At 39.6% G+C, this 27,079-nt stretch overlaps 1 protein-coding gene across 1 annotated transcript in view; it reads right to left on the bottom strand.

Moving 5' to 3' along the window:
• Positions 1-7,232: 7,232 nt before the first annotated feature.
• Positions 7,233-27,079, bottom strand: part of FYTTD1 (forty-two-three domain containing 1) — a 47,757-nt gene continuing 27,910 nt past the window's right edge. The window contains exons 4-9 of the mRNA XM_070406432.1: positions 25,339-25,451; positions 16,291-16,387; positions 15,518-15,579; positions 13,968-14,042; positions 11,172-11,298; positions 7,233-9,375 (exon numbers count right to left, since the gene is read on the bottom strand). Of these exons, the coding sequence (XP_070262533.1) occupies positions 9,277-9,375; positions 11,172-11,298; positions 13,968-14,042; positions 15,518-15,579; positions 16,291-16,387; positions 25,339-25,451 (573 nt within the window). The 3' untranslated portion in view covers positions 7,233-9,276. The remainder of the gene's footprint in view (positions 9,376-11,171; positions 11,299-13,967; positions 14,043-15,517; positions 15,580-16,290; positions 16,388-25,338; positions 25,452-27,079) is intronic.

The raw sequence follows: 27,079 nt of genomic DNA on the forward strand, positions 1-27,079 counted from the left end.
TTGGGCCATCGGGAGCTTGTGGCTCCCTTCTGATTGAAAAAGACAACCACGTCCTCAGTTGCCAGCCCTTTCTGCGCACGCTTCCGTACCTCTGCACTTTACTTCCACACCTCCTCTGAGTCTCAGTGTGCTTTCTTTTTTTTCCTTCTAGTTGTAGAATTCCCAGCCAACCTTCCTGTGGTTCTGGATGATGTCCGTTTTGTCTTTTAGTTGTATTTTTGAAGTGGTTGTGCGAGGCAGCAATTTCAGGTGTTTACCTATGCCACCGTCTTGGTTTCTCACTAAAGTCTAAAATTTTAGTCTGGGCCGGGACTGGTTTGGCTCAGTGGATAGAGCATCGGCCTGCGGACTGAAGGGTCCCAGGTTCGATTCCGGTCAAGGGCATGTACCTGGGTTGCGGGCACATCCCCAGTGGGAGATGTGCAGGAGGCAGCTGATCGATGTTTCTCTCTTTGATGTTTCTAACTCTCTATCTCTCTCCCTTCCTCTCTGTAAAAAATCAATAAAATATATTTAAAAATAAAAAATAAAAAAAATTTTTAGTCTGGAACCAAAATTGAGGAGAAAATGATCTGACCATAATTTAAATGTGGAAATTAAAGGTAGAACTAAAGAAAGTGGTAAACACACACACACACACACACACACACACACACACACAATACAATGTAGTTTCGAAAAAATGGAAAATACATTTTAAATCAGTTAGATTTCACTTATAGTGCAGTCTTCAGCATATTATTGGGTTTGGGGGTTTAAGGTTTTTTGTGGGTTTTTTTTTTTATTGGTACATTTAAGTCATTCCTGATACATGATGTAAATTTCCCCAACAATCAATCAAGTATTTACTTTGGGAAATAGAAGAGGCTGTCAGATAGCCATTTTACTAAATTATAATCTAATTATAGACTCCAAATAGACCATTTAGAGAACAAGAAAAAAGATCTGAAGAGGGGTGGTGTGGATAACCTATCAGAATTCAGAGAAAAGGAATCTATATCATAAATTAGTGAGGTTTTGAATCAAATCCGGGTTAAGTGAGGTAGGATGGAAGGTGAGAGCAATATTCCAGATTGGGAGGATCAGCATGGACAAACCCAGATATAACTTATAATGGATACTTGTGGAGAACATTAAGGCCACAGGCCAAAGTTCGTGTCAGAGAGCAAAAGAAAATAAGGTTGGGGAGATCCTACTCATCATTCAAGGCCCAACTCTTGAATGAAATCTTTTCTTTTTTTAATATATATTTTATTGATTTTTTACAGAGAGGAAGGGAGATAGTTAGAAACATCGATGAGAGAGAAACATCGATCAACTGCCTTCTGCACACCCCCTACTGGGGATGTGCCCACAACCAAGGTACATGCCCTTGACTGAAATTGAACCTGGGACCCTTGAGTCCGCAGGCCGACGCTCTATCCACTCAGCCAAACCGGTTAGGGCTTGAATGAAATCTTGATTAGCACTTCACCTGACTCCTAAACCTAATAATCAGAAGAGATTATAAGAATGTTTAGACACAGTACCAAAGATAATTAGTATCGGCTGCTCAGAGTTCTATGAACTCAAGACTACACGTTAAGTTCTTCAGCAACAAGTTTCATGTTAAATTATTAATGCCCTTTATGAGCATGGGTTACTGCATTGGCAAGTGATATATTTGTTATTCCTGGCAAACAACATTTATCCAATGCATGGTTCCTATTATTCTGGTATTCCTAAAATTTTGTTGCTCTTAGAAAGATTTTAATCTCATTTTGGTGTTTGTTTTTTTTCTTTAGAGATACAGTATTCCAACTAAAATGACTAAAAGCATAATCATATATTCCATGCTAATGCTACACTATAAATGTACTTGCCAGATCTTTCTAAAATGCACCATTATGTCATCTATATTTGATTACTTATTACCTTCCACATTTACACTAAAGTCTTCTGACAAGTTCTCTATAATTCATTCCGATCTAACTGCACATCCTATATAATAAAGAGGTAATATGCAAATTAACCCTAACACCCTCACAAGATGACTGCCTATAACCAGGCCGGCAGGGGGGTTGGTGAGGGACGACCAAACGACTTAACAGTAGGCTGCATGGGGTGACCAGGCTGGCAGAGGAGATGCAGTTGGGGGCGACTAGCCTGGTAGGGGGGGGTAGTTGGGGGTGACCAGGCTGGCGGGGGGGGGGGGGGCAGTTAGGAACGACAAGGCCGGCAGGGAGGGGGCAGCTGGGGGCGACCTGGCCGGACGTGGGGAGCAGTTAGGGGCAACCAGGCCAGCAGCAGGGGCAGTTAGGGACGATCAGGCCAGCAGCAGGGGCAGTTAGGGGCGATCAAGCTGGCACGCAGAGGCAGTGAGTGGTGATCAAGCCAGCGGGGGCGGGGGGGGGGGGGGGAGTCAGGGGTGACTAATCGCAGGTGAGCGATTAGGAGCTAACGGTACAGGATTGTGAGAGGAATGTCTGAGTGCCAGTTTAGGCCCGATCCCCAGGGATGGCAGTCAGACATCCCCCGAGGGGTCCCAGATTGGAGAGGGTGCAGGCTGGGCTGAGGGGACTCCCCCCACCCTGTGCACGAATTTTGTGCACTGGGCCTCTAGTTTCATTGTAATTGCAACATTCCATGCTTATCGTGGTCTCTGAATTTCTGGCCAAATTTATATTTCATGTTACTTGTCCATTCAATTAGAAAAAAATCTATCATTATCTTCCATAACCCAGTTATGAGTATAAGGAGCCCTGAGGACCAGTAGTTTTATTGCTAGTTTTATCCAGTGGCCAGGTAAGTTTCTATTGAACGAGTACAAAAAACATTTTACATAAATGTTAAAGGCACACTTTAAAATTAAATACCCATTGCATTTTGCAGTTATTTTTTACATGTTCTTACAAGCTAATATCTTTTTAAAATATACTTTGTAAAACAGTGTAATATGAAGCAAGAATTCTCGTGATCCATCCACAATGTGTTAAGTTAAAAATAGGAAGACGCAGAGATAGACGATGGGTTGTGTACTAACAAAATAGAAGTTATGTACAAATACAGAAGAAAAGGTTAGGAGGGAAGAAAAAAGAATGACAAATTTTGAGAACAGAATACATAAGTATGTAAATATTTGAAGGCCAAAAAAAAGGCTTGTGGATAAGAGGAAACTGAAGATGCTATATATGCCACTATATGAGAACAAGTCCTAGGTAAAGATGGTAGATAGATCAAGGAATTACTTTTGAGTCTTTGATGGATTTGAGGTTTCATTTATAAAGTAAAGGTAGAATATGAGGGAATTCTCATCCTACTCTTTCAATCTTCTCCATAAAGCAAGTGAGATCATCTTGCAAGAATGAGATACAGGAAAGGGAGTCATTGTGTGAAGTTCACCAGTTTAGTGATGAATAAAATTGATGAGAAACGGTTGCAAAAGGCTGTGAGCAAAAGAGCTACAGGGATCTGTAACTTATTCCACTTCTGCTCTGTGGTCTGGAAGCAGTTGAAAAAATAGGCAGCGGGAGTTATTGAACATTGGGAATATAGAGAACTTCTCTGCTTCTTCCTGTTTTACAAGCTGAAAGGAGCAAAGGATTCACTCAAATCTCAACAGCTCTTTCCTGCTCTGTATCTGACTACACCATGCACAAATAAAGTCCTTTCTCCCTTCCTACTCATTAGAAATATTTTATGGTCACTCCTTTAAGGCTCCACTTTTATAAACTCAAAGCAGTAGGGTTAAAATCTTGGCCAATCCCACTCTCTTCAAATGTAAAGCACAGAAACTGGCTTGTCGAATATATTCAATGTTTGGTCCTTCCCTTTCTGACCCCTTTAATAAGAAGCAGTAATAATTGACTTTTTAAAACTTCATACAAGAAAATTTAGACAATATGATCTTCCTTCGCCCTAGAAGAAAATGGATATATAAATTAAACACATACACACTAAGGAAATCGTTTCCTATTCATCTTTAAACAACTGTAAACCTCACCTGAATACATTAAGAACAAGGAATTACTTGATCAAACTTTTTGTTTTAAAGATTTCAGATAGTAAACTGTAATAGCAGGGAATAAAAAGAGACATTAAAAGTCAACAATTTATAAGCAAATCTCCAAATCCCTATTAATAATCCAAACTTGTTGTAAATGGTTTGGCTTACTGGTGTCATTTAAAAAAAAAAAGGCTCGAACTCCAAATTGATTTATGCAAACAAAAAGAGGTCTCCTTAAAGGGAAGGTTAAATCACATGCCTCTTTTTTTTTTTTTTTTTTTACAGTGGCAAAAAACAATATAATTCTGATTAAAGTTCAAAGGTATACTGATCAGAAATGAAATAATTTTCTGCCCTAATACTGCCTGCATTTAGAATATATGGTACTCTAGTGCAGTCAGCTATTTTTTCTCACTCTTCTCTCCTTAGAGTAAATAGAAATAAGAACAGAAATTACCCTACATTGTGTATGTTGTGTGAATTATAAAGCTATTAACAGCAAAATTTTATATATATATATATAATATAAATATATATTATATAATATACATGTTATATGTATAATATATACAATCTACACTAATAAAAGACAAACATGCAAATTGAACACACCTTCGCTACACCTTAAGCCACGCCCACCAGCCAATCAGTGACTATATGCAAATTAACTCAACCAAGATGGCAGCCACGGAGCTGAAGCAAGCAGCAGGCTTGGTTGCCCCAATGATGGAGGAAGCCAAGCTTCCCGCCTGCCGCGGCGGCTGGCTCTGAGCTCCACTCAAAGCAACAAAGTTTCAATTATAGAAGGTAAATGCACCCCAGATACCTGCTTTCAGCCGGCCGTGGCCACGAAGCTGGAGTGAGCAGGAGGCTTACGTTACCCTGGTGATGGAGGAAGCCAAGCTTCCCTCCTGCCTGCCCTGGCCGGCTCTGAGCTCCTCTCAAGGTTACAGAGTTTCAATTATAGAAGGTATATAAATCCCAGAATAAAAAAAAAGAAAAGAAAAAAAGAGGTTGGGAGCTTCCATCACCGGGGGGCTTGGCCAGCCTAATAACGGCCCTCAGCCCCTCACCCGGACTGGCCAGGAACCCCAGTGGGGGCCCCCCCCACCCTAAAGGGGTGTGGCCAGCCTGCAAACAGCCATCAGTCCCTCACCCAGGCTGCCCAAACCTCTATGGGGTGAGGGTCCCCACTGGGGGGGCTTGACCAGCCTGCAAACAGCCATCAGCCCCTCACCCAGGCTGGCTAGGCATCCCAGTGGGGACCCCCACCCTAAAGGAGGTGTGACCAGCTGCAAACAGCCATCAGCCCCTCACCCAGGCTGGCCAGGCACCCCAGTGGGACCCCCACCCTGAAGGGGGTATGGCCAGCCTGCAAACACCCATCAGCCCCTCACCCAGGCTGGCCAGGCATGCCAGCGGGACCCCCACCCTGATCCGGGACACCCTTCAGGGCAAACCAGCTGGCCCCCACCTGTGCACCAGGCCTCTATCCTATATAATAAATGGGTAATATGCAAATTGACCCTAACAGCAGAACAACTGGGAATGACTGGTCACTATGACACACACTGACCACCAGGGTGCAGGTGCTCAATGCAGGAGCTGCCTCCTGGTGGTCAGTGCACTCCCACACGGGGAGCTCTGCTCAGTCACAAGCCAGGCTGACGGCTGCCAGTACAGCAGTGGTGGTGGGAGCCTCTCCCGCCTCCTCAGCAGCGCTAAGGATGTCCAACTGCAGCTTAGGTCGGCTCACCGCTGGCAAGTGGACATCCCCCGAGAGCTCCCAGGCTGCCAGAGGGATGTCTGACTGCCAGCTTAGGCCCAGTCCCCCCAGGGAGTGGGCCTAAGCCAGCAGGTGGTCATCCCCTGAGGGGTCCCAGACTGCGAGAGGGCACAGGCCGGGCTGAGGGACACCCCCCCACCGAGTGCACAAATTTTTGTGCACCGGGCCTCTAGTAATATATGTAATATATAATATTATATATATATATAATATTATATATATATATATATATATATATATATATATATATATATTTTTTTTTTTTCTAACAAAAATAACCACTGGGCAATGAAGCCTATTTTCTTCATATTCAAAAGTACTTTATGGCCAAAACTGGTTTGGCTCAGTGGATAGAGCGTCTGCCTGCGGACTGAAGGGTCCCGGGTTTGATTCAGGTCAAGGGCATGTACCTGGGTTGCGGGCACATCCCCAGTAGATGTGCTGGAGGCAGCTGATCGATGTTTCTCTCTCATCGATGTTTCTAGCTCTCTATCTCTCTCTCCCTTCCTCTCTGTAAAAAATCAATAAAATATATTTTTTAAAAAAAGTACTTTATGATTTGTTTATAATTAAAATTGTGGTCAATTTTATGCATATTAAAAAAATAGATTAGAAACATTGACTTTTTCTAATAGGTCTGTCTACATAACTTGAATTCCAAAATAATGAAGTCTCAAAATCATCACTAGTAGATTTACTTATAATGCTACAAATGCTAAAATATTACCACTTTTTAAATATCAGACAAGCTCACACCATTCCACTATTTTCTATGGGTATTCAATTCACAGGAGCAGTTTATTAGGAACTGAGAGTTAAAAGATCTAAGCTCAAAAAGTGATTGCCATGCACAAGTCTTGAAAAGCTGTGTCTCATTTAACTAAGATGTAAATAGAGGGGTTGAACTGGATGCTCTCTATAGGCTCATTCAGCCTAATAGTCTGCATTCTAAGTAAATCTGATTTTCTATTTCAACTCCTGGCTACTTCCTGTTGGACCTATGAATAAAATGGTTAAAAAGGCGGTTACATAAATGCATTATGAATCTAGATTGATTTACCAATTTAGTTTGGCATGTAGCTTTTTAAATCCTAAAAATTATAAATATAATTATTACCAAGTTTTTTGTTACATAGAACAATCTAAAAACCACAACTCAATCTTTACAGCTAAGAATAAATCATGTGAGACCTGTAACATTTTATTTGTTAAAAATGAACAGCTTCAGAATAGATCTAAATGTAACTTTTCCAAAAAACACTAAAAAGTACAGTGTAAAGCATCTCCTCATTAAATATAAACTTTCATTTTGTGATGCACTGCATCAATGTTTTGCATACACCTTGATGCAAAGGAAATTTTAAGTTGCATCTTATTTAAAAAATAAAACGTTAAGAACTGAAAAAGGATGACAACAACCACATTCTAAGAAAGAAAAATTTCCTCCAACAAAGCATACTCTTTTGTTTATGTATAACACATTAGCACTGAAGAATTTTAATTTAGTTATAACAAAAGCAAAATTTTATATTTAAAAAGAAAATGAAATTACAGATGCACGAAGAGCAAAAATTTAATATACCAACGATACTGTGTTGTGGTTTGATGTACTATGTCAATACTTGGGGCAATTTTTAAGGTTTTCCCAAAAAATGCATTAATAATAATAACAACTGTGTACAATATTTAAAATAACAAGAAAACGAAAACACCTTTATTCCATATCTTTACAAACTGTTCTAAAGACAACAAACTGCTCAGTTGTTTATCCTTGGCTTTAAAATATACTGGTAATTCTAAACCAGTCTAAAATGTATTGTTAATGAATAAAATCTAAGCATTTATATTTGCAAAAATGTTTTGCAATGAGTGAAGCATTGGCCTAAGGAGAGACTAAAATTTATTTTCAAATTGTATAACTGGCTTCCAATAATCCCTTATCAGTAGACTTACTGGCAAAATACCAGATATTAAGGATCAGATTTAATTCTTTGGTAGAAGCATGAAACTGTTTCTGAGAGCTTTTCATGGCTAGCATAAACCAAGTAATCCAAGGAGCATGGGAGACAATAATGAAGTCTAGTATACAATGCAAGTCAGGCAGGAGCCATAACTTAACGTTTTGTTTTTAAACAGGGAAAATCAACACTAACAGTACACTCTAGGGAAGGAATCTAACACCTACTTAGAAGCTTTAATATTATATCAAACCAAAAGATTAAGCTTCAAAATGACTAAATTTATAAATGGATATTTTGCTGCATTTTGGCTTTATACTGTAACTTGTAGTATACAACAATCTGAGGACTCTTAGCACTAGCTTGGCACAACTGACTAACTCCTCCTATCCCTCCCTCCAGAGTGTGGGGGGAAATAATATTCTTCTCACCATAAATGCCTCAATTTCATACAAGTCAGAGCGAAAGGTATAAAACAAAGTTACAACATAACTATATTATCATTTTGCATTTTTTTCTTTGTGACATATACAAGTATATTTTTGTTTTGGGGGCTGTATACTGTTTAATTTAGCCAAGTTTAAAGCCTATAAAATTTAACTTTTCGAAGAAGAGTATAGGACTTTATAGCTTTTAATTTTATCATCAAAATATCTAAGGGACTCAATCCACTTTAATAATTATAATTTTTCTAAATATCACTTGAAAAATTCTTTGTGAACACTAGACTCAAGACTACACTAAATCCAAACAGTATACCTATGACCTGGGTTTTAAAGTTTTTCACCTCAGTAACCTGCCTTCAACCTGCTACTTCCTCTCATGCTTTCTTCATTTACTTACAAAAATTGTCAGATTTTTACATTGGACTTTCTCCTCCAAGGCTCTATTAGGCATATTTGTAAACATGCATTTATTGCCTTCAAAGAGCAACATTTTAAACTGAGACTTATGCTAGAGTCACCTTTCTTGTTAAAATTTCAACTTTAAAGATTTATAACTCTGGAGCATTAGCCTAACACTATCTGAAAAATGAACCAAGTTCCAGATCTTCCCATAAATCTTAAAACACAAAAGTAGAATTCTAAGTTTTTAAATATCTCTAATGAAGGAAGTCAACTGCACTTACTACATCAACACTATTAAAGGATAAGGGATAGCAACAAAAGGACCTACTCATATTTCTGAAGACCAAGATTTACCATGGCAAAGTACAAAAAGTGGGCAAAGGAGATGAAATCCTAAATACCACTATCATAAAAATAATTTTTGTCTTTCTGTCTTTCTGCTGTATGAGGAACCAAAAAGTCAACTGGAGAATTGTTCCATCTGGCTCAACCAAGAAATCTTTAACAGGTAGGCATATTCCCTGTTATTCTTTCAGGGCATTATTTATACATGTTACAAAAAAAAACTTCAAAAATAAAAAGAGTATTTAGCCTTGTGAATATTTTGAAATAAAGTTTCTTGAATTTCTGTGATAAACTCTTCAAGCAATTCAACTTTTTTAACGGAGTCATCACTCAAAAGTCCCTTTAACATGGGTTCTATCCCACGGTTACAAAGCGGCTTCCTCCTTTGTTGAATGTGAGAGTGGCTCTTTGTTCCTTCAGGATTCCAAATCGCTCATTCAAAGTCATCCCTGTCTAGAAAAAACAAAACAAAAATTAATAACTTGACTGTAAGCCATATTTACTTTGGAATAATGTGATCATCATGGTAATTCATAGTAACAATGGCTAGCATTTCCTGAATATTTGTGCGTATGAACTCTAATTCTAACAAAAACCATTCAAAATAGGTGAATTTAGTGATGTTAGAGAAGTTAATTTGCCTACTTGGATGTTCCAGAATTCAAACCAGAAAGTTTAACTCAGAATCTCTATCTCCTAACCAATGTAATGCCTACATTATACATAGAACACCTATACTAGAATGCCTACAAGTCATACACCCAAAGATTTCTCTATCTGAATTATGTTTAGGCTCTGCAAACATTGCCATCAATTCTAGTGATGCCTCTGATAAAAGTAGTTGTTTAGTCTTGTGAATATTTTGAAATAAATTTTCTTGAATTTGAGTTCTTGAATTTTTGAAATAAAACTCAAATCAAATTAAAATCTGGTTTTTGATTAACAACAAACAGCACACCCAAATTATATTCACCACTTCTGAAAGGAAAGTAACAACAATGAAAAAATAAAGTAAAAATAAGCAAAATAAATTTGGTCAAATTTCTGTCTATACTTCATACCTTCAATTCCACAGATTTTTTATGTCAATGGATACAAAAAAGCATTTGACAAAATCCAACACCCACTCAGCAAATTACGAATAGAAAAGAATTCCCTAAATCTGATACACAGAATCAACTTAAAACCTACTGCTAACATCATACTCAATGGTGAAACATTTGCTTTCTCCTCAAGCCTGGGGACAAGGCAGGCATACATGCTCTCACCACTTCTATTCAACATTGTACTGAAGGCTAGCCATTATAACAAACAAGAAAAAGAAAAGGTTTAAGGACTGGAAAGGAATTTGGAGAACGACATAATTTTTTACATAGAAAACCCTAAAGAATCTACAAAATTACAAAAATAAGCAAATTTTAAGCAAGATCACAAGATTCTAGGTTACTACAAAAATTATGAAAACCACAGTGAGATATACCACAGTATATATTGCACTTGGATGGCTACATATGTATATATGCAAATGAAGATAATAAGTGTTGGTGAGGATGTGGAGAAATTTAGAACCCTCATACATGCTGGTAGCAATGTAAAATAGTGTAGCCACTTCTGGAAAATAGTCTGGCAGTTACTCAAAAAATTAAACATTGAGTTATAAGGTGACCTAGCAATTCCATTCTTAGGTATTAACCAAGGAGAAATGAAAACGTAAACTCATACCAAAACTTGTAAATGTTCAAAGAAGCATTATTCACAACAGCAAACATATGGAAACAACACAAATGTCCATTAACTGATAAATGAATAAATAAAGTATGCCATATCCATAAGATGGAACATTATTCAGCAACTAGGAGCCAAATGCATGAAATTCGTGCAAGAGGCTCCCCTCGCAGCCCCGGCTTGTCTGTCCGTCTGGAAGGTCATTCGGCTGTCCAGTCTAATTAGCATATTACACTTTTATTATATAGATTAAAGAAATGAAATCTTGATACACTATGAGTGAACCTTGAAAATACTATGCTAGGTAAAAGAAGCCGGTCACAAAACAGCATGTATTATATGATCTCATTCATATGAAATGTCCAAACTAGGCAAGCCTATAGAGACAGAAGTAGATAAATCAGTGGATTCCTAAGGTTGAGGAGACTTAGGACCCTCTATTTAACTCATTATACAACATTTGTTTTGTTAACTAAAATATTATCAATGAATGGCCCAAAGAAACAACAGGGGGAAAAATTTACCTGTTTTCCCACACTATTTATATCAAATTGCAGGGGAACACCTTTAGGGACTTTCTTTACATCAGATTGCTCCCGTTTTGCCAAGAATGAAGGTACAGCAGTACGAGTTAATCGTGGTTTCTGAGTTCTATTAGAAAAAGATTAAAATGAAATTAGGTCAGCTTAACAATCAAAAGAAGAAAAATAAAATCATTTAGTACATAAAGACATCCTGACTTATACACATGTTCAAATGTATTAGGGCAACTATTTTATTTGTGTTTACAAAATAAGGTGTATGGTTTTTGACTGACTAATCTAGAGAATAAAATATATATAGTTATTCATAGACTACCTCTTTAAGTGGAACTATAAACTTTTCAACAATTTGGAATGATTGGTGATTTCCAAGTATTGATAAAACAACCTCTAGAGTTTTATTAAAGACCTATCTTACATTCTTTCTTCCATTTCAGTCATTAAAATGGCTACATAGAGCAAAAACTCCATAAACTTAGAAAGTTTATAATGCAATAAATATAATGGAATGGTTAACTAAATTAAGGTTAACTAGATAAAAGAACACACTATGACTTTTAAAAAGAAAGTACTTTTTAAAAAAAGGTACTTTAAAATATACTGAGATGAAGGGGGAGAAGGGAGAAAGTAGGTATATTATTATCTCATTTACTATTATACATTAAAATAGACGTATCTAACATTTTTTATAAACTTTTATTTATTTATTTAAAATGTTTATATTGACTTTAGAGAGAGGGAAACAGAGAGAGAGAGAGAGAGAGAGAGAGAGAGAGAGAGAAACATCAATGGGCTGCCTCCTACACAACCCCCCTTACTGGGAATTGAGCACACAACCTGGGCACGTGCCCTGACTGGGAATCTAACCAGTGACCTCTTGATGCATGGCATGATGCGCTCAATCAACTGAGCCACACCAGTCAGGACCATGCACTGAACTTTTAAAATAAAAATATTGTCAGGAGTTGTTACCTTGGGGCTGTAGAACCAGGAATCAAAGGCGCTTTTACTTTTAACTTTATACTATGTTACTAGAGGCCCGGTGCACAAAAATTTGTGCACTCGGGGGGGGGGGGGGGTCCCCAGCCCGGCCTGTGTCCTCTCCCAGTCTGGGACCCCTCGGGAGATAACGACCTGCTGGCTTAGGCCTGCTCCCGGGGGGCAGAGGGCAGGCCCAATCCCTAAGTGCAGCCCCTGGTCAGGCTCAGAGCAGGGCCGATTAGGGAGTTGGGGCGCCGCCCCGTCATGCACAGAGCAGGGCGGATCGGGAGGTTGCAATGCCACCCTCAGTCACGCTCAGGGTAGACTGATTGGGGGGTTGGGGCACCGCCCCCTGTTACACTCAAGGCAGGGTCGATGGGGAGGTTGCGGTGCCACCCCCGTCACGCATAGAGCAGGGCCGATCAGGGGGTTGGGGCGCTGCCCTCTGTCACTCACAGAGCAGGGCCCATCAGGGGGTTGGGGCGCTGCTCCCTGTCACTCACAGAGCAGGGCCAATCAGGGGGTTTGGGCGCTGCTCCCTGTCACTCACAGAGCAGGGCCAATCAGGGGGTTTGGGCGCTGCCCCCTGTCACTAACAGAGCAGGGCCCATCAGGGGGTTGAGGAGCTCCCCCCCGTCACTCACAGAGTAGGGCCGATAGGGGAGTTGGGGCACCGCCCCGTCACACACAGAGCAGGGCGGATCAGGGGGTTGGGGCGCTGCACTCTGTCACACTCAGGGCAGGGCCAATGGGGAGGTTATGGCTCTACCCTGTCACACACAGAGCAAGGCCCGTGGAGGGGGGTTGGGGCGCCACCCGCTATCACCCACAGAGCAGGCCGATCAGGGGGTTGGGGCACCGCCACTGTCACACTCAGGGCAGGGCCGATGGAGAGGTTATGGTTCTACCCTGTCACACACAGAGCAGGGCCGATCAGGGGGTTGGTGCGCTGCACCCTGTCACACACAGACTCCGCAGGGCAATCGGGAGATTGGGGAACTCCCCCCCATCAGGCACAGAGCAGGGCTGATCAGGGGGTTTGGGCGCTGCCCCCTGTCACGCTGATCCCGGTGCCGGGAGCCTTGCTGCTCCGCTGATCCGGGTGCCGGGAGGCATATTACCCTTTTACTATATAGAATAGAGGCCTGGTGCACGGGTGGGGGCCGGCTGGTTTTCCCTGAAGGGTGTCCTGGATCAGGGTGGGGGTCCCCACTGGGGTGCCTGGCCAGGCTGGCTGAGGGGCTGAGGGCTGTTTTCCCACTGGCAGTTGACTAAAAGCTCCCAACCGCTCCTTGTTTTCTTTCTTTTTTTTTTTTTTTTATTCTGGGCCAGCTTTAGCTCTGAGGCCTCGCTGCTGAAAACATGGATACAATGTTGCGGTCCAGGGCTGACTGAAAGCCGGTTTTGTTTAGCTTATTTGCAACATAGTAATAGTTGCTTAGAGTTGCAGTAGAGAGTCCGGCAAGTGAGGCGGGGAACGTTGGAGTCTGCAGTTCCTGGAGAAAGCAAGCCTCCCTGCTCACTTCACAGTGCATGACTGCCGGCCGCCATCTTGGCTGACAGTTCATTTGCATAAGGATACGGTGATTAGCCAATGGGAAGGGTAGCGGTCGTACGCCAATTACCATGTTTCTCTTTTATTAGTGTAGATTTTTATTTTGTATATCAAGTATTACTTTTATCCTTGTCTCAGTTTATCCTAACTTGGACATCACACTCCGAGCAGGAATCCAATACTTTTCTATTATTTTATATACTGAGAGATTATAATTTCTGCAAAATAAAGAAAAGACTTACACTGGGCACTGCACTGCTCCAGGGTTATCAATGGATACAGTTAAAATTCCTCCATTTGTGGTGGAAGTCCGCCATCTGGTTTCAAAACACCAAAAACTTCATTAGAATATAGCCATTACTTTTTCTTAAATTTTTAAAAATACAGCATCTTGGGTGTAGGAACTGGATGTTCTATTAAATATTTTTCGGTGTAACAAATATATGCACATTAAAAAATCAACTACAAAAAGGTTTTTAATGAAAAGTAACTGCCTTTCACCCCACTATTTTCCCCCTTCTTGTTCCCTAGAGGCAGTACTTTTAACCTTTCCTGTTTTTATTGCTTGCTGGTTCCCTCCAGTTCACTAAACAAGATGCTTATGTAATATATATTTTTTTAATCAATAAAGTTTGCATAAGCACATTTTACTTATTTTTTAAAATCTTTATTGTTGAAGTATTATATATGTTCCCTCATCATTGTTCTTTAGTTTCCCTACCTAACTCTAAATATTTTGACAGCGATATCACTACTTTACTTCCATCATAACTTTAAATATACGTAAACATCTTTCTTTCAGTAGTATCGCTTGATAACCTCCCCTCCCCACTTAGTATAAAAGAATAGTAGTACCTCCCTTCCTTCCACCTCTTCTCTCACTTTGTACCTCCCACTTTTTGTCAGCTCTACTTCTATATTTATGTTAATCTGAATCTGACATCTACATTATATTGATACCAAATTTAAGAATTTTGTGCTTTGTTCCATAGGTTGATTCTCAAAGTTCAAAACAAATGAACAGTATTTATATTATAATTATGTAAATATTATTCATGTAGAAGCAAATAAGCTATGACTATAATTTTCTTCCTTATGGTTACCAATGTCGTAACTCCTGTACAAAAGAATACTGCAAGCATCAAGTTGAAATGGTTTCCTTTCCTATGTTCAAAATCATACCCCATATTGGTTGGCATCATACCATGACCATGTTTTGTTTTCTAAAAAGTAGCTATAAGTTTAAATAGTTTAATCTCAAAACTTGATATTGACAGAACTAGAATGTTGTAAGTCATACTTGGGAAGTGCAATTCTGACCAAAAAAAAAATTTTTTTTTAAACCTTAATAGGGGTTATGGGGGGAAAAAAGAGTATGTGAAAAAAGAAAATATTCTATTGTTCTTGAGAGTTTACAAATTTTAAAGCTCTACTGTATTTTCTTCTATTTATTCCTTGAATAGATTCATTTGTATAAAAGAAGTTATAGAAAATAAAGGAATGTTTCATTAAAATGGAACTTAATAAAAACTAAAAATAGAGGAATGTATTAATAAAAACTAAATGTATTAATAAAAACTAAAAATAGAGGATGCTAAAACTTTTATACACTGACGTGAAAATACAAAAGATTTTGGGAGGAAAAAGAGCAAAAAATAGTTTATTTCGGGCTCAATGGTTAATTTACTTTAGGTCTCATTTAATTTCTTTTGGACTAGGGCACAAAGTAATTTGGGTAGCTAGTATTCTGGGAGTTCTAAAATGACACCTTGAAAAACAAATTGAAACTTACTGACGAGTTCTCTTTGCTACTACATCATCTAGCAGTTGTTCTGTGTTCAACTGGGCCTGAACCTGAAGGGGAAAAAAAAGCAGTAGATCCCACAGAAAGCAGAGTATCTGAATGCAAAGAGCTATCCTCCAAACTTTATAAAACCCATTAAGATATGTGTATGAATGTAGGAGGGGCATATGACTATTCTGGCAATACCTCTTTGTTAGGGTTCTGCATCAGAACAAGTAGTAAAAACAGGTTTATTCTAAATAACATGTTAAATTCTTGTAAGAATAGAGGCCCGGTGCACGAAATTCGTGCACTCAGGGGGTGTCCCTCAGCCCGGCCTGTGCCCTCTCACAGTCCAGGAGCCCCGTGACCCATCGCCCTGCAGAGGGAGGCCCCGCCCACCTGCTGCAGCCCGCTGGTCAGTAGCCTGGGCCTTCCTCTGCGGGGTGATCATGGGGCAGTGGCAGAGCCCCCCTGACCAACTGCATCATACCCGCCTTGGCTGGCTTGGCACCAGTGCATGTCATAGCATGAACGTCTGGACGGTCATTCTGCTGTTTGGGCGATTTGCATATTATGCTTTTATTATTACAGATAGATGGTGCTACTGAGGACAACAAGATAGAATTGGGGGCAGGGAGGAACTAACCTAATGTCATGTTCTCTATATCCAAACCCAACCCCTACTTCAACCATGGGCCATCCCTATGATTAAGGATTACTAAAGATAGATGTTCAGAATCCTTTGGGTAAAAAGAAAACACAACCAAAAGTGTTTATACCTTCAGGCCTCTTCTGAAAAGAAAAGTTGCCTGACGAGTGTCTTTCTGATGACTTAATTTATTTCCATTCCTGGTATAATTGGTTGGGATGTTATTTCTGCAATAAAAACACATATGCACGAATAGTCTCAGCCATTTAACAACTTTCAAATATCTTGAGAAAACAATAAGCAAAAACAGTTTAATTCATTGGCTAAAAATGCGAGAATACACTAAATATAAAGACTCTGAATTTATCAGAAACTATTGAGATTTGATTTACAAATATCTCCCTCTGGCCCAGCTGGCATGGCTCACTGGTTGAGCATTGACCTATGAACCAGTAGGTCACAGGTTCAATTACAGGTCAGGGCACATGTCCTGATTGTGGGCTTGATCCCCAGTAGGGGGTGTGCAGGAGGCAGCCTATCAATGATTCTCTCTCATCATTGATGTTTCTATCTCTCTCTCCCTTCCTCTCTGAAATCAAAAAATATATGTATTAAAAAATTTGGTGAGAAAGAAGCAAGATGGCGGCGATATAGGCAGACGCGTCCCAGGTCTTGTCCCGGAGCAAACGGAGTAAGCAGCTGAAACTAATAACACCCACCCCGAATTGGCAAATTTACTCAGCTGGTGAGACGGTTTGCAGCCGGGAAGGGCAGACCTCCCCTGGAAAGGTTAAAAACCAGGGATCTGGGCAGGAAAGTTTGCCAGACCTGAGCCCAGAGGGTCGGAGGGAGACCGCATGGCAGACAGCCGCGTCTCTTGGGACAGACACAGACCCTGACCGGGGTAAGGAGTTCCGCGGGTTTGCTGGCGCCAGGAGATTTGAGATTTGGATTTTGTGATTGCGGAGAACTGAGACTAAAGGGGGCATCCTGAGGAACTGACCGGACCATGCAGTGCCCATAAGAGAGGAGGGTTTCCCAGATCATGCAGTGCTGGTAAGAGAGGAGCGTTTCCCAGACCGCAGATCCAAGCAACAGCAGCCCCCTGATCACCGCAGCCTCCTGATCACCACAGCCTCCTGATCACCACACCCTCTGTCTGTGGAACAGCAGCTGTACGTGAAGCCTCCCCACACCAGCCAGAAGAGCCAACACAGCTGTGAACAACACCCACCAGAGGAGCTGCTGCCAACTGGAAAGCAGCTGCTACCGCAACCGTCTGAGCAGCAACCACAACCCAAGGAGCCCCTGCCACCCAGGGAGCAGCCACTGAACATCTCAACATCTACATATGTCAGCGAGATCAAACATGGGTAGGCAAAGAAACCCCCAAAGGAAAGAAAAGGAGGACTCGCCAGAAAAGCAGCTAAGTGAGACAGAGATATGCAACATGACGGAAAAAGAATTCAGAATAAGGTTCCTAGAGTACATGCACCAGATGTTCAAGAAGCAAGAAGAAACAGATGAAAAACTTAACTACTTATGCAAGAAGCTAGAAGAAACAGATGAAAAAATCAACAACTTAAGTAAGTCCCAAGAAGAAATGAAGAGCGACATAGCTTCAATAAAAAACTCCATTGAAAGTATCAACAGTAGACTGGGAGAAGCGGAGGACCGAATTAGTGAATTAGAAGACAAGGAAGCAAAACACACTCAAACTGTATGGCAAATGGAGAAAAAAATTAAAAGACAGGAGGAGAGCCTAAGGGAGCTTTGGGACAACATGAAACGAAACAACATACGAATAATAGGGGTGCCAGAACAACAGAAAGATGAACATGGATTAGAAAACCTATTCGAAGAAATAATATCAGAAAACTTCCCTGAGGTGGGGAAGAAAAAAGTCACACAAGCCCAGAGAGTCCCAAACAAGGTGAACCCGAAAAGACCCACACCAAGACACATCATAATTACCATGGCAAATGTTCAGGATAAAGAGAGAATCTTACAGGCTGCAAGAGAGAGACGGAAAGTAACATACAAGGGATCTCCCATTAGATTATCAAATGATTTCTCAACAGAAACACATCAGGCCAGAAAAGAATGGACGGAAATCTACAAAGTGATGCAAAGCAAAGGACTGAATCCAAGAATACTCTATCCAGCAAGGCTATCATTCAAAATTGAAGGGGAAATAAGAAGCTTCACAGACAAAAAAGGGCTAAGGGAGTTTATCACCACCAAGCCAGCCATGCAAGAAATGCTAAAGGGACTGGTGTAAAAAGAAGAAATATCAAGCTCAGAAAGAAAACAGCCACACACACACACACAAAAAGAAATGGCTACAAACAAGTACCTTTCAATAATAACTTTAAATGTAAATGGACTAAATGCTCCAACCAAAAGACATCGAGTGGCTGAATGGATAAAAAAACATGACCCATACATCTGCTGTCTACAAGAGACCCACCTCATTAGAAGGGACTCACACAGACTGAAAGTGAAGGGATGGAAAAATATCTTTCACGCAAATGGAAAGGAAAAGAAAGCTGGGGTAGCAATACTTATATCTGACAAAATACATCTCAAAGTGAAGGCCATAACCAGAGATAAGGAAGGCCACTTCATAATACTAAAGAGATCAATACAACAAGAAGATATAACCCTGGTAAACATATATGCACCCAATGCAGGAGCACCCACATACATAAGAAAACTTCTGGAAGATATCAGGGGAGAGATCGACAACAATACAATCATAGTAGGGGACTTTAATACACCACTGACATCACTGGATAAATCTGCTAGACAAAAACTCAGCAAAGAAACAGCAATCCTAAATGACTCACTAGATCAGATGGACTTAATTGACATCTTCAGAACACTTCACCCCACAGCTGCGGAATATACATTCCTCTCAGGTGCTCATGGGACATATTCAAAAATAGACCACATATTGGGTCACAAGCAAAGTCTCCACAAATTCAAGAAGATTGAAATCATAAAAAGCTTCTTCGCAGACCACGATGGCATAATGTTAGAAATAAACTACAATAAAAACAACCCAAAATACTCAAACACTTGGAAGCTGAATAGCATGTTATTAAATATTGATTGGGTTACCGATGACATCAAAGAAGAAATTAAAAACATCCTGGACACTAATGACAATGAAAACACAACAATCCAAAACCTCTGGGACACAATGAAAGCAGTCCTGAGAGGAAAGTTTATAGCTCTACAGGCCTATCTCAAAAAAAAAGAAAAAATGGTAGTCAATCATCTAACTCTACAACTCAAAGAATTAGAAAGAGAGCAACAAGAAAACCCCAGAGTGAGCAGAAGGAAGGAGATAATAAAGATTAGAGCAGAAATCAATGAAATAGAGACCAAAAAAACAATACAGAAAATCAATGAAACCAAGAGCTGGTTCTTTGAAAGGATAAACAAGATTGACAAACCCCTAGCCAGGCTCACCAAGAAGCAAAGAGAGAGGTCCCAAACAAACCAAATCAGAAATGATAGAGGCGAAATAACAACAGACCCCACAGAAATACAAATGATTGTTAAACAATACTACGGGCAACTCTACTCCAACAAACTAGACAACCTGGAGGAAATGGACAAATTCCTAGAAAAATACAACATTCCAAAACTCAATCAGGAAGAATCTAAAAACCTCAATAGGCCAATAACTATGGAAGAAATTGAAGCAGTCATCAGAAAGCTTCCAGCAAACAAAAGCCCAGGGCCAGACGGCTTCACAGGGGAGTTCTACCAAACATTCAAGGAAGAACTAAAACCTACCCTCCTCAGACTACTACAAAAAATTCAAGAGGAAGGAACGCTTCCAAGCTCATTCTATGAAGCCAGCATCACCCTAATACCAAAACCAGGTAAAGACATCACAATGAAAGAGAATTACAGGCCAATATCCCTCATGAACATAGATGCCAAAATCCTCAACAAAATCTTAGCAAATCGGATCCAGCAGTACATCAGAAGGATCATACACCATGACCAAGTAGGATTTATCCCAGAGATGCAAGGATGGTACAACATCCGTAAATCAATAAATGTGATACATCACATAAACAAATTGAAAGAAAAAAACCACATGGTCATATCAATTGATGCAGAAAAAGCATTCGACAAAATCCAACACCCATTTTTGATAAAAACTCTCAGAAAGGTGGGAATAGAAGGATCATACCTCAACATAATAAAAGCCATATATGACAGGCCCACAGCCAACATCATACTCAATGGACAAAAACTAACACCATTTCCCCTAAGAACAGGAACAAGACAGGGATGCCCACTCTCACCACTCCTGTTCAACATAGTACTGGAAGTATTAGCCATTGCAATTAGGCAAGAAGAAGAAATAAAAGGCATCCAAATTGGAAAAGAGGAAGTAAAACTGTCCTTATTTGCAGATGACATGATATTATACATACAAAACCCTAGAGACTCCATCAAAAAGCTACTAGACTTAATACATGAATTTGGCAATGTAGCAGGATACAAAATTAACCCCAAGAAATCTGAGGCATTTCTATACACCAACAGTGAACTTTCAGAAAGGGAGATCAGAAAAACAATCCCATTTACCATCGCACCAAAAAAATAAAGATACCTAGGAATAAACTTAACTAAAGAGGTTAAAGACCTCTACTCAGAAAACTACAGGACGTTGAAAAAAGAGATAGAGGAAGACATAAACAGATGGAAGAACATACCATGTTCTTGGATTGGTAGAATCAACATCATTAAAATGTCCATACTACCCAAAGCAATCTATACATTCAACGCACTTCCCATTAAAATACCAATGGCCTTCTTCAAAGATCTAGAACGAACTCTCCAAAAATTCATCTGGCATAAAAAAAGACCCCGAATAGCTGCAACGATCCTGAGAAAGAACAAAGTAGGTGGGATCTCAATGCCAGATATCAAGCTGTATTACAAAGCCACTGTTCTCAAAACTGCCTGGTACTGGCACAAGAACAGACATATAGATCAGTGGAATAGAATAGAGAGTCCAGAAATTAGCCAGAACCAATATGCTCAATTAATTTTTGACAAAGGAGGCATGAACATACAATGGAGCCAAGATAGTCTCTTCAATAAATGGTGTTGGGAAAATTGGACAGACATATGCAAGAAAATGAAACTAGACCACCAACTTACACCATACACAAGAATAAACTCAAAATGGATAAAGGACTTAAATGTACAACAGGAAACCATAAAAATTCTAGAAGAATACAAAGGCAACAAAATCTCAGACATATGCCAAAACAATTTCTTCACTGATACAGCTCCTAGAGCAGTTGAAACTAAAGAGAAAATGAACAAATGGGACTACATCAAAATAAAAAGCTTCTGCACAGCAAAAGAAACCATCAACAAAACAACAAGAAAACCCACCTCGTGGGAAAACATATTTGCCAACGTCATATCTGATAAGGGCTTAATCTCCAAAATTTATAGGGAACTCATACAACTTAACAAAAAGAAGATAAACAATCCAATCAAAAAATGGGCAAAGGATCTAAATAGACACCTTTCAAAAGAGGACATTCAGAAAGCCAAGAGACATATGAAAACATGCTCAAAGTCACTAATCATCTGAGAGATGCAAATCAAAACAACAATGAGGTACCATCTCACACCTGTCAGAATGGCCATCATCAACAAATCAACAAACGACAAGTGCTGGAGAGGATGTGGAGAAAAAGGAACACTTGTGCACTGCTGGTGGGAATGCAGACTGGTGCAGCCACTATGGAAGGCAGTATGGAGGTTCCTCAAAAAATTGGAAATGGAACTCCCATTTGACCCTGTGATCCCACTTCTAGGAATATATCCCAAGAAACCAGAAACACCAATCAGAAAGGATATATGCACCCAGATGTTCATAGCAGCACAATTCACCATAGCTAAGATCTGGAAACAGCCTAAGTGCCCATCAGTAGATGAATGGATTAGAAAACTGTGGTACATCTACACGATGGAATACTATGCTGCTGTTAAAAAGAAGGAACTCTTACCATTTGCAACAGCATGGATGGAACTGGAGAGCATTATGCTAAGTGAAACAAGCCAGTCAATGAAGGAAAAATACCACATGATCTCATTCTTTCATGGATAATTAAGACCATTACAAACTTTTGAACAATAATAAATACAGTGGCAGAGCTGCCTCAAACCGATTGTCGGACTTCAGTGGTAAGGCCAGGGAGGGTTGGGGGACAGGAGGGAGGGGAGTAAGAGATCAACCGAAGGACTTGTATGCATCCATATAACCATAACTAATGGACATAAGACACTGGGGGGTAAGGGAGGGCAGGGGCTTGTCAAGGGTGGGGGGGAAAAAAGGACACATATGTAATACCCTTTGTAAGGCTTTAAGCAATAAAAAAAAAAAGAGAGAAAAAAATAAATAAAATAAAAAAAAAAAAAAGAAAAAAAAATTTGGTGAAAGATTTATTTACAGGGTTAATACAAAGAAAATCACACCTAAACACATCATAGTCAAACTGACTGAAAATAAAATCTTTTTTTCTCAATATATGTTTTTTTATTGATTTCAGAGAGGAAGGGAAAGGGAGAGATAGAAACATCAATGATGAGAGAGAATACTGATTGGCTGCTTCTTGCATGCCCCGTACTGGGGATTGAGCTCGTAACGTGGGTATGTGCCCTTGACCAGAATCGAACCTGGGACCCTTCAGTTCACAGGCTCACATTCTATCCACTGAGCCAAACTGGCAAGAGCTGAAAAGAAAATCTTGAAGAACAGCATCTTTTTCAGTTTTCCTTTCTCACTTAAAAACCTTTTCATATTAACATAATAAAAGAGAAACGTGTAAATTGACCATCCCTCTGCTATGCTCACCAGCCAATCAGGAGCGAGTATGTAAATTAACCTGACAAAGATGATGGGTTAATTTGCCTACATAGGCGCTGGGTGGAGAGCAGAGCGAGAGAGCCGGCAGAGAGTGAAGTGGCTTGGGGAACTTGGCAGAATGGGAGGCTGTGGGACAGAGACAGAGCAGGAAGGGAAAACCAAGAGCGCAGGGAGCACCAGGAATTCTGGGAATAGTAGTTCTGGTGGCAGCCCTAGGACCTGAAGCAGAAGCCCAGAGCGTGGGGAGCACCAAGAATGCTGGGAATCATAGTTCTGGTGGCAGACGGATCTCCTAAACCAGTGGTCGGCAAACTGTGGCTCGCGAGCCACATGCGGCTCTTTGGCCCCTTGAGTGTGGCTCTTTCACAAAATATCATGTGTGGGCGCGCATGTACAGTGCGATTGAAACTTCATGGCCCATGTGCAGAAGTCGGTATTTTGTGGAAGAGCCAAAGAGCTGCATGTGGCTCGCAAGCCACAGTTTGCCGACCACTGTCCTAGACACTAGAGCAAAGTGAGCCTGGAGCAAGTTATTGTTGCGGTGGGGGATGGAGGGAAAGCAAAGGTGAGAGATCTAAGTAAAGTGTCTAGGAAAAATTAAAGGGAAGATATCCTAAAACTTCCAGGAAATCTCCACCAATGAAGCAAAGAAAAAAAAAGCCTCTATTATTCTGTGAGCAACAAACCAAACTGGGTTGGGGGGTCTCAGACAATTCGCTCATATGACTGCACAGACAGACAGAAACTCCCGGATTGGAGAGGGCCCCCAGATTGGAGAGGGAGCAGGTTGGGCTGAGGGATCCACCCCCAGTGCACGAATCTTCGTGCACTGGGCCCCTAGTATTAACATAAATCACAGAGAAACTTCTATCTTTCACTGCTTGTTCTTTCCCACACAGAACAATGTACTCTCTTTGTAGTTTCTACAGAAAGTTGGTAAAATATGAGAAAACAAATTGTTATATTTATCTTTTTGAAAAGATTGTTAAAAATTGATTTTTAGCCTTAGTTGGTGTGGTTCAGTGGATACAGCGCTGGCTTGCAAACTGAAGGGTCCCGGGTTCAATTCCAGTCAAGGGCACATGCCTGGGTTGTGGGCTCGATCCCAGTGGGGGGTGTGCAGGAGGCAGCCAATCAGTGATCTCTCTCATCATTGTTGTTTCTATCTTTCTCTCCCTCTCCCTTCCTCTCTGAAATCAATAAAAATGTTTTTAAAAAAATGATTTTTAAAGAGAAGACGGCAGAAGGATAGAGAAACATCGATAGGCTGCCTCTTGTACACCCTCTACTGGGGATCAAGCCTACCACCCAGGCATGTGTCCTGACCAGAAATCAAACCTTTTGGTGCACAGGACGATCCCCACTCAACTGTGCCACACTGGCCAGAGCTCTACTTATTTATTTTTACAAATAAATGCTGAAATGTTGCCAAATCTTACCTCCAATTTTATAGAGGCTCAAATGCAAATTTCCCTATCTAGCCCAATTAATATGGGCTCATTAATGACTCATGTAATTGATAAATTATTATCTGATAAGTTCCCCTTTTCCAATAGGTACTACCAAATGATTCTCAAAAGAAAACAGTATTTAAGTAAATTAAAAGTGCAATTCCAGCCATTCCATTTATACAAAGACTTCATTTCAGGGTTCTTTTATTTTGAATTATCTTCTATAAAAGATGAATAAATAGTATTTGAAACTGAAATAAGGAAACATCACAGCTTGTCAACTTCCTTTGTGTACACTTTATCATTATAGAGACCAGAATGCCATAACAATAGGTCATCATTTTTAAGTTATGTCTTTCAATTTCATATAAAAATAATTTCTCCTTAAGAAGCATCCATATAGAATTCTTTCTAGTTTACTTTTCCCATAAATAACATAGACTATTCTTTTAAGAGCCTTTGAGACTGAATAACATATTCAGCTTTTAGAATTCCCAATTTTGAATAATTGTTTACCAAAACAATTCACCTTTTGCAATATTATTCTATATGTTAAAAACAGTAGAGAAGCAGAATGCTGTTTTTTTAAAAAGTTTACAACTAGTTAAATTCATCAATAACTGCGTCTAAGAAATAAGAAAAGTTATTTGCTTCCATGTTGGATGATCAGATAAAACACTCCAAATTGCTGTCTTGAAAATGACCAGATAACTGTAAGAACCACTGAAAATTCATTCCTTCGAACACTTAGGCAAGAAGTATATCTTTATTTATGCAGGATAACATTATTATCTTATATTTGAGTACTTACTTTCTATTTAGCTGGTTAGGTCTCTTAAGAACTGCAACTGGTTTTCTCTGCACTTCATTTTGTCTCAGAAGGTTTGCCTTCCTTTTTAACGCTGGAAAATATCTCTCTATATTCTTTCAGAAGGCAAGAAACTATGTTAGTCAGATTGCTTTTTACTCTATATCCTATTACAATAAACATTTCTGAGGCAGAATGGACAAGGACTGACCACTGCTTTGATGTGCAGGTTACAGAAACAGAGAAGCTGCAACAACTTGAATATTTCCAGTCTAAGTGACTGAAAAGACAACCACATTATACTCAAAATACTTGCAACAAAAAGAATTTGGACAGAAAAATAACTTTTATCTATTTTGGATCCGTTCAGTTTGAAGTGCTGGGGGATGTACAGGTGATGGGGGGACATGGATCTGGAGATCAAGAGAAGAATGAGAGCCAGAGATGTAAATTAGGGAATCATTTATATAAACATGGTTTTGGATATCAAGTAAAGGGATGAGAGGGGCAAGTTCCAAAACAAACGTGCGAAAAAGAAAAAAAAAAGGAGGCTGTAATAGCAAAGAAGCCTAAGTAGAAATGGCTACAGAGAAAAAAAGAAATCAAGAATATTCAATGTCACAATAACAAGCACATACAATGTGCAACAACAATTTTTTTTAACTTCATGAAGTACTAAATGATTTAGTATTATGAGTCAAGTTAAAAGTTCTACAAAACAACATACTTCCAGCTTTATGAAGTTCTGAATCTAAAGAAAAAAATTATGGAATTGATACTGACAAAGTTCTATATCCCAACAGAAGAATCCAGACTGGGCCAATTTTTGCTTCTTGATAGATATTTTAAGTTGATTTTCAAACCAAAAAGGAAATTCATTCTTAGACACAACCCTTCCCCTCTCAGCACAGCCATTTGCTCTATTTACATTACTACTATTCAGTAGTAATATTTAGTAGCACTGTAAATGAGTTTGTTATCTTTCCCACTTAGTTATTCAATTCATAGGTAAGAAGAAAGTACATTTTTATTGAAATAAAACATTAATTTTTAACTATGATAAGAAAGAGATAAAATTAAGTCTAATTGTGACCAGAAATTTCTATTGAAGTATAAAATTTTGATTTTGCAAATATAGCAATTCTAGGCCAATTAAGTTATTTAAGTGCCTTATTTAATGAACAGAAAAGTATGGCATGAGTTATTTACATGTAAATAGATATTTTCTAAATTGCTGAAAAATAATTTGCTTCCCAATTACTATATTATATCCTAATCAGACTAGTAATCTTATTCAGGCTGAGGATAGGGTTTAAAAAAAAAAAAAAACAGCAAAATTTCAAACCATATCTTTGCCCAAATCATTCAAACTTTGAATAAATGGCCCAGCTGGTGTGGCTCAGTGGTCGAGCATCAACCTATGAACTAAGAGGTCGCCGGCTGATTCCCCCTCAAGGCACATGCCCCAACTGCATGCCAATCCTCAATGGGGGGCATGCAGGAGGCAGCTGATAGATGTGTCTTTCTCATCGATGTTTCTCTCTATCCTTCTCCCCTCCTCTCTCTTTAAAATCAATTTAAAAATTTTTAAAAGTTTTAATAAACTTATTATTCAGTACATTTCTAGCATTCTGTAACACAATTTTCACTATTTTCAAACAACTCAAAAGACTACATGTTGGAATTTAAAATTTTATTAGAAGACATAATTAATTAGCAGTTAACTCAAACTTTCTCCTAGTAT

This window comes from Myotis yumanensis, unplaced genomic scaffold, assembly GCF_028538775.1.
Source record: "Myotis yumanensis isolate MYYU_CA2020_CCGP unplaced genomic scaffold, mMyoYum1.0.hap1 SCAF_2, whole genome shotgun sequence".
Classification (NCBI taxonomy): domain Eukaryota; kingdom Metazoa; phylum Chordata; class Mammalia; order Chiroptera; family Vespertilionidae; genus Myotis; species Myotis yumanensis.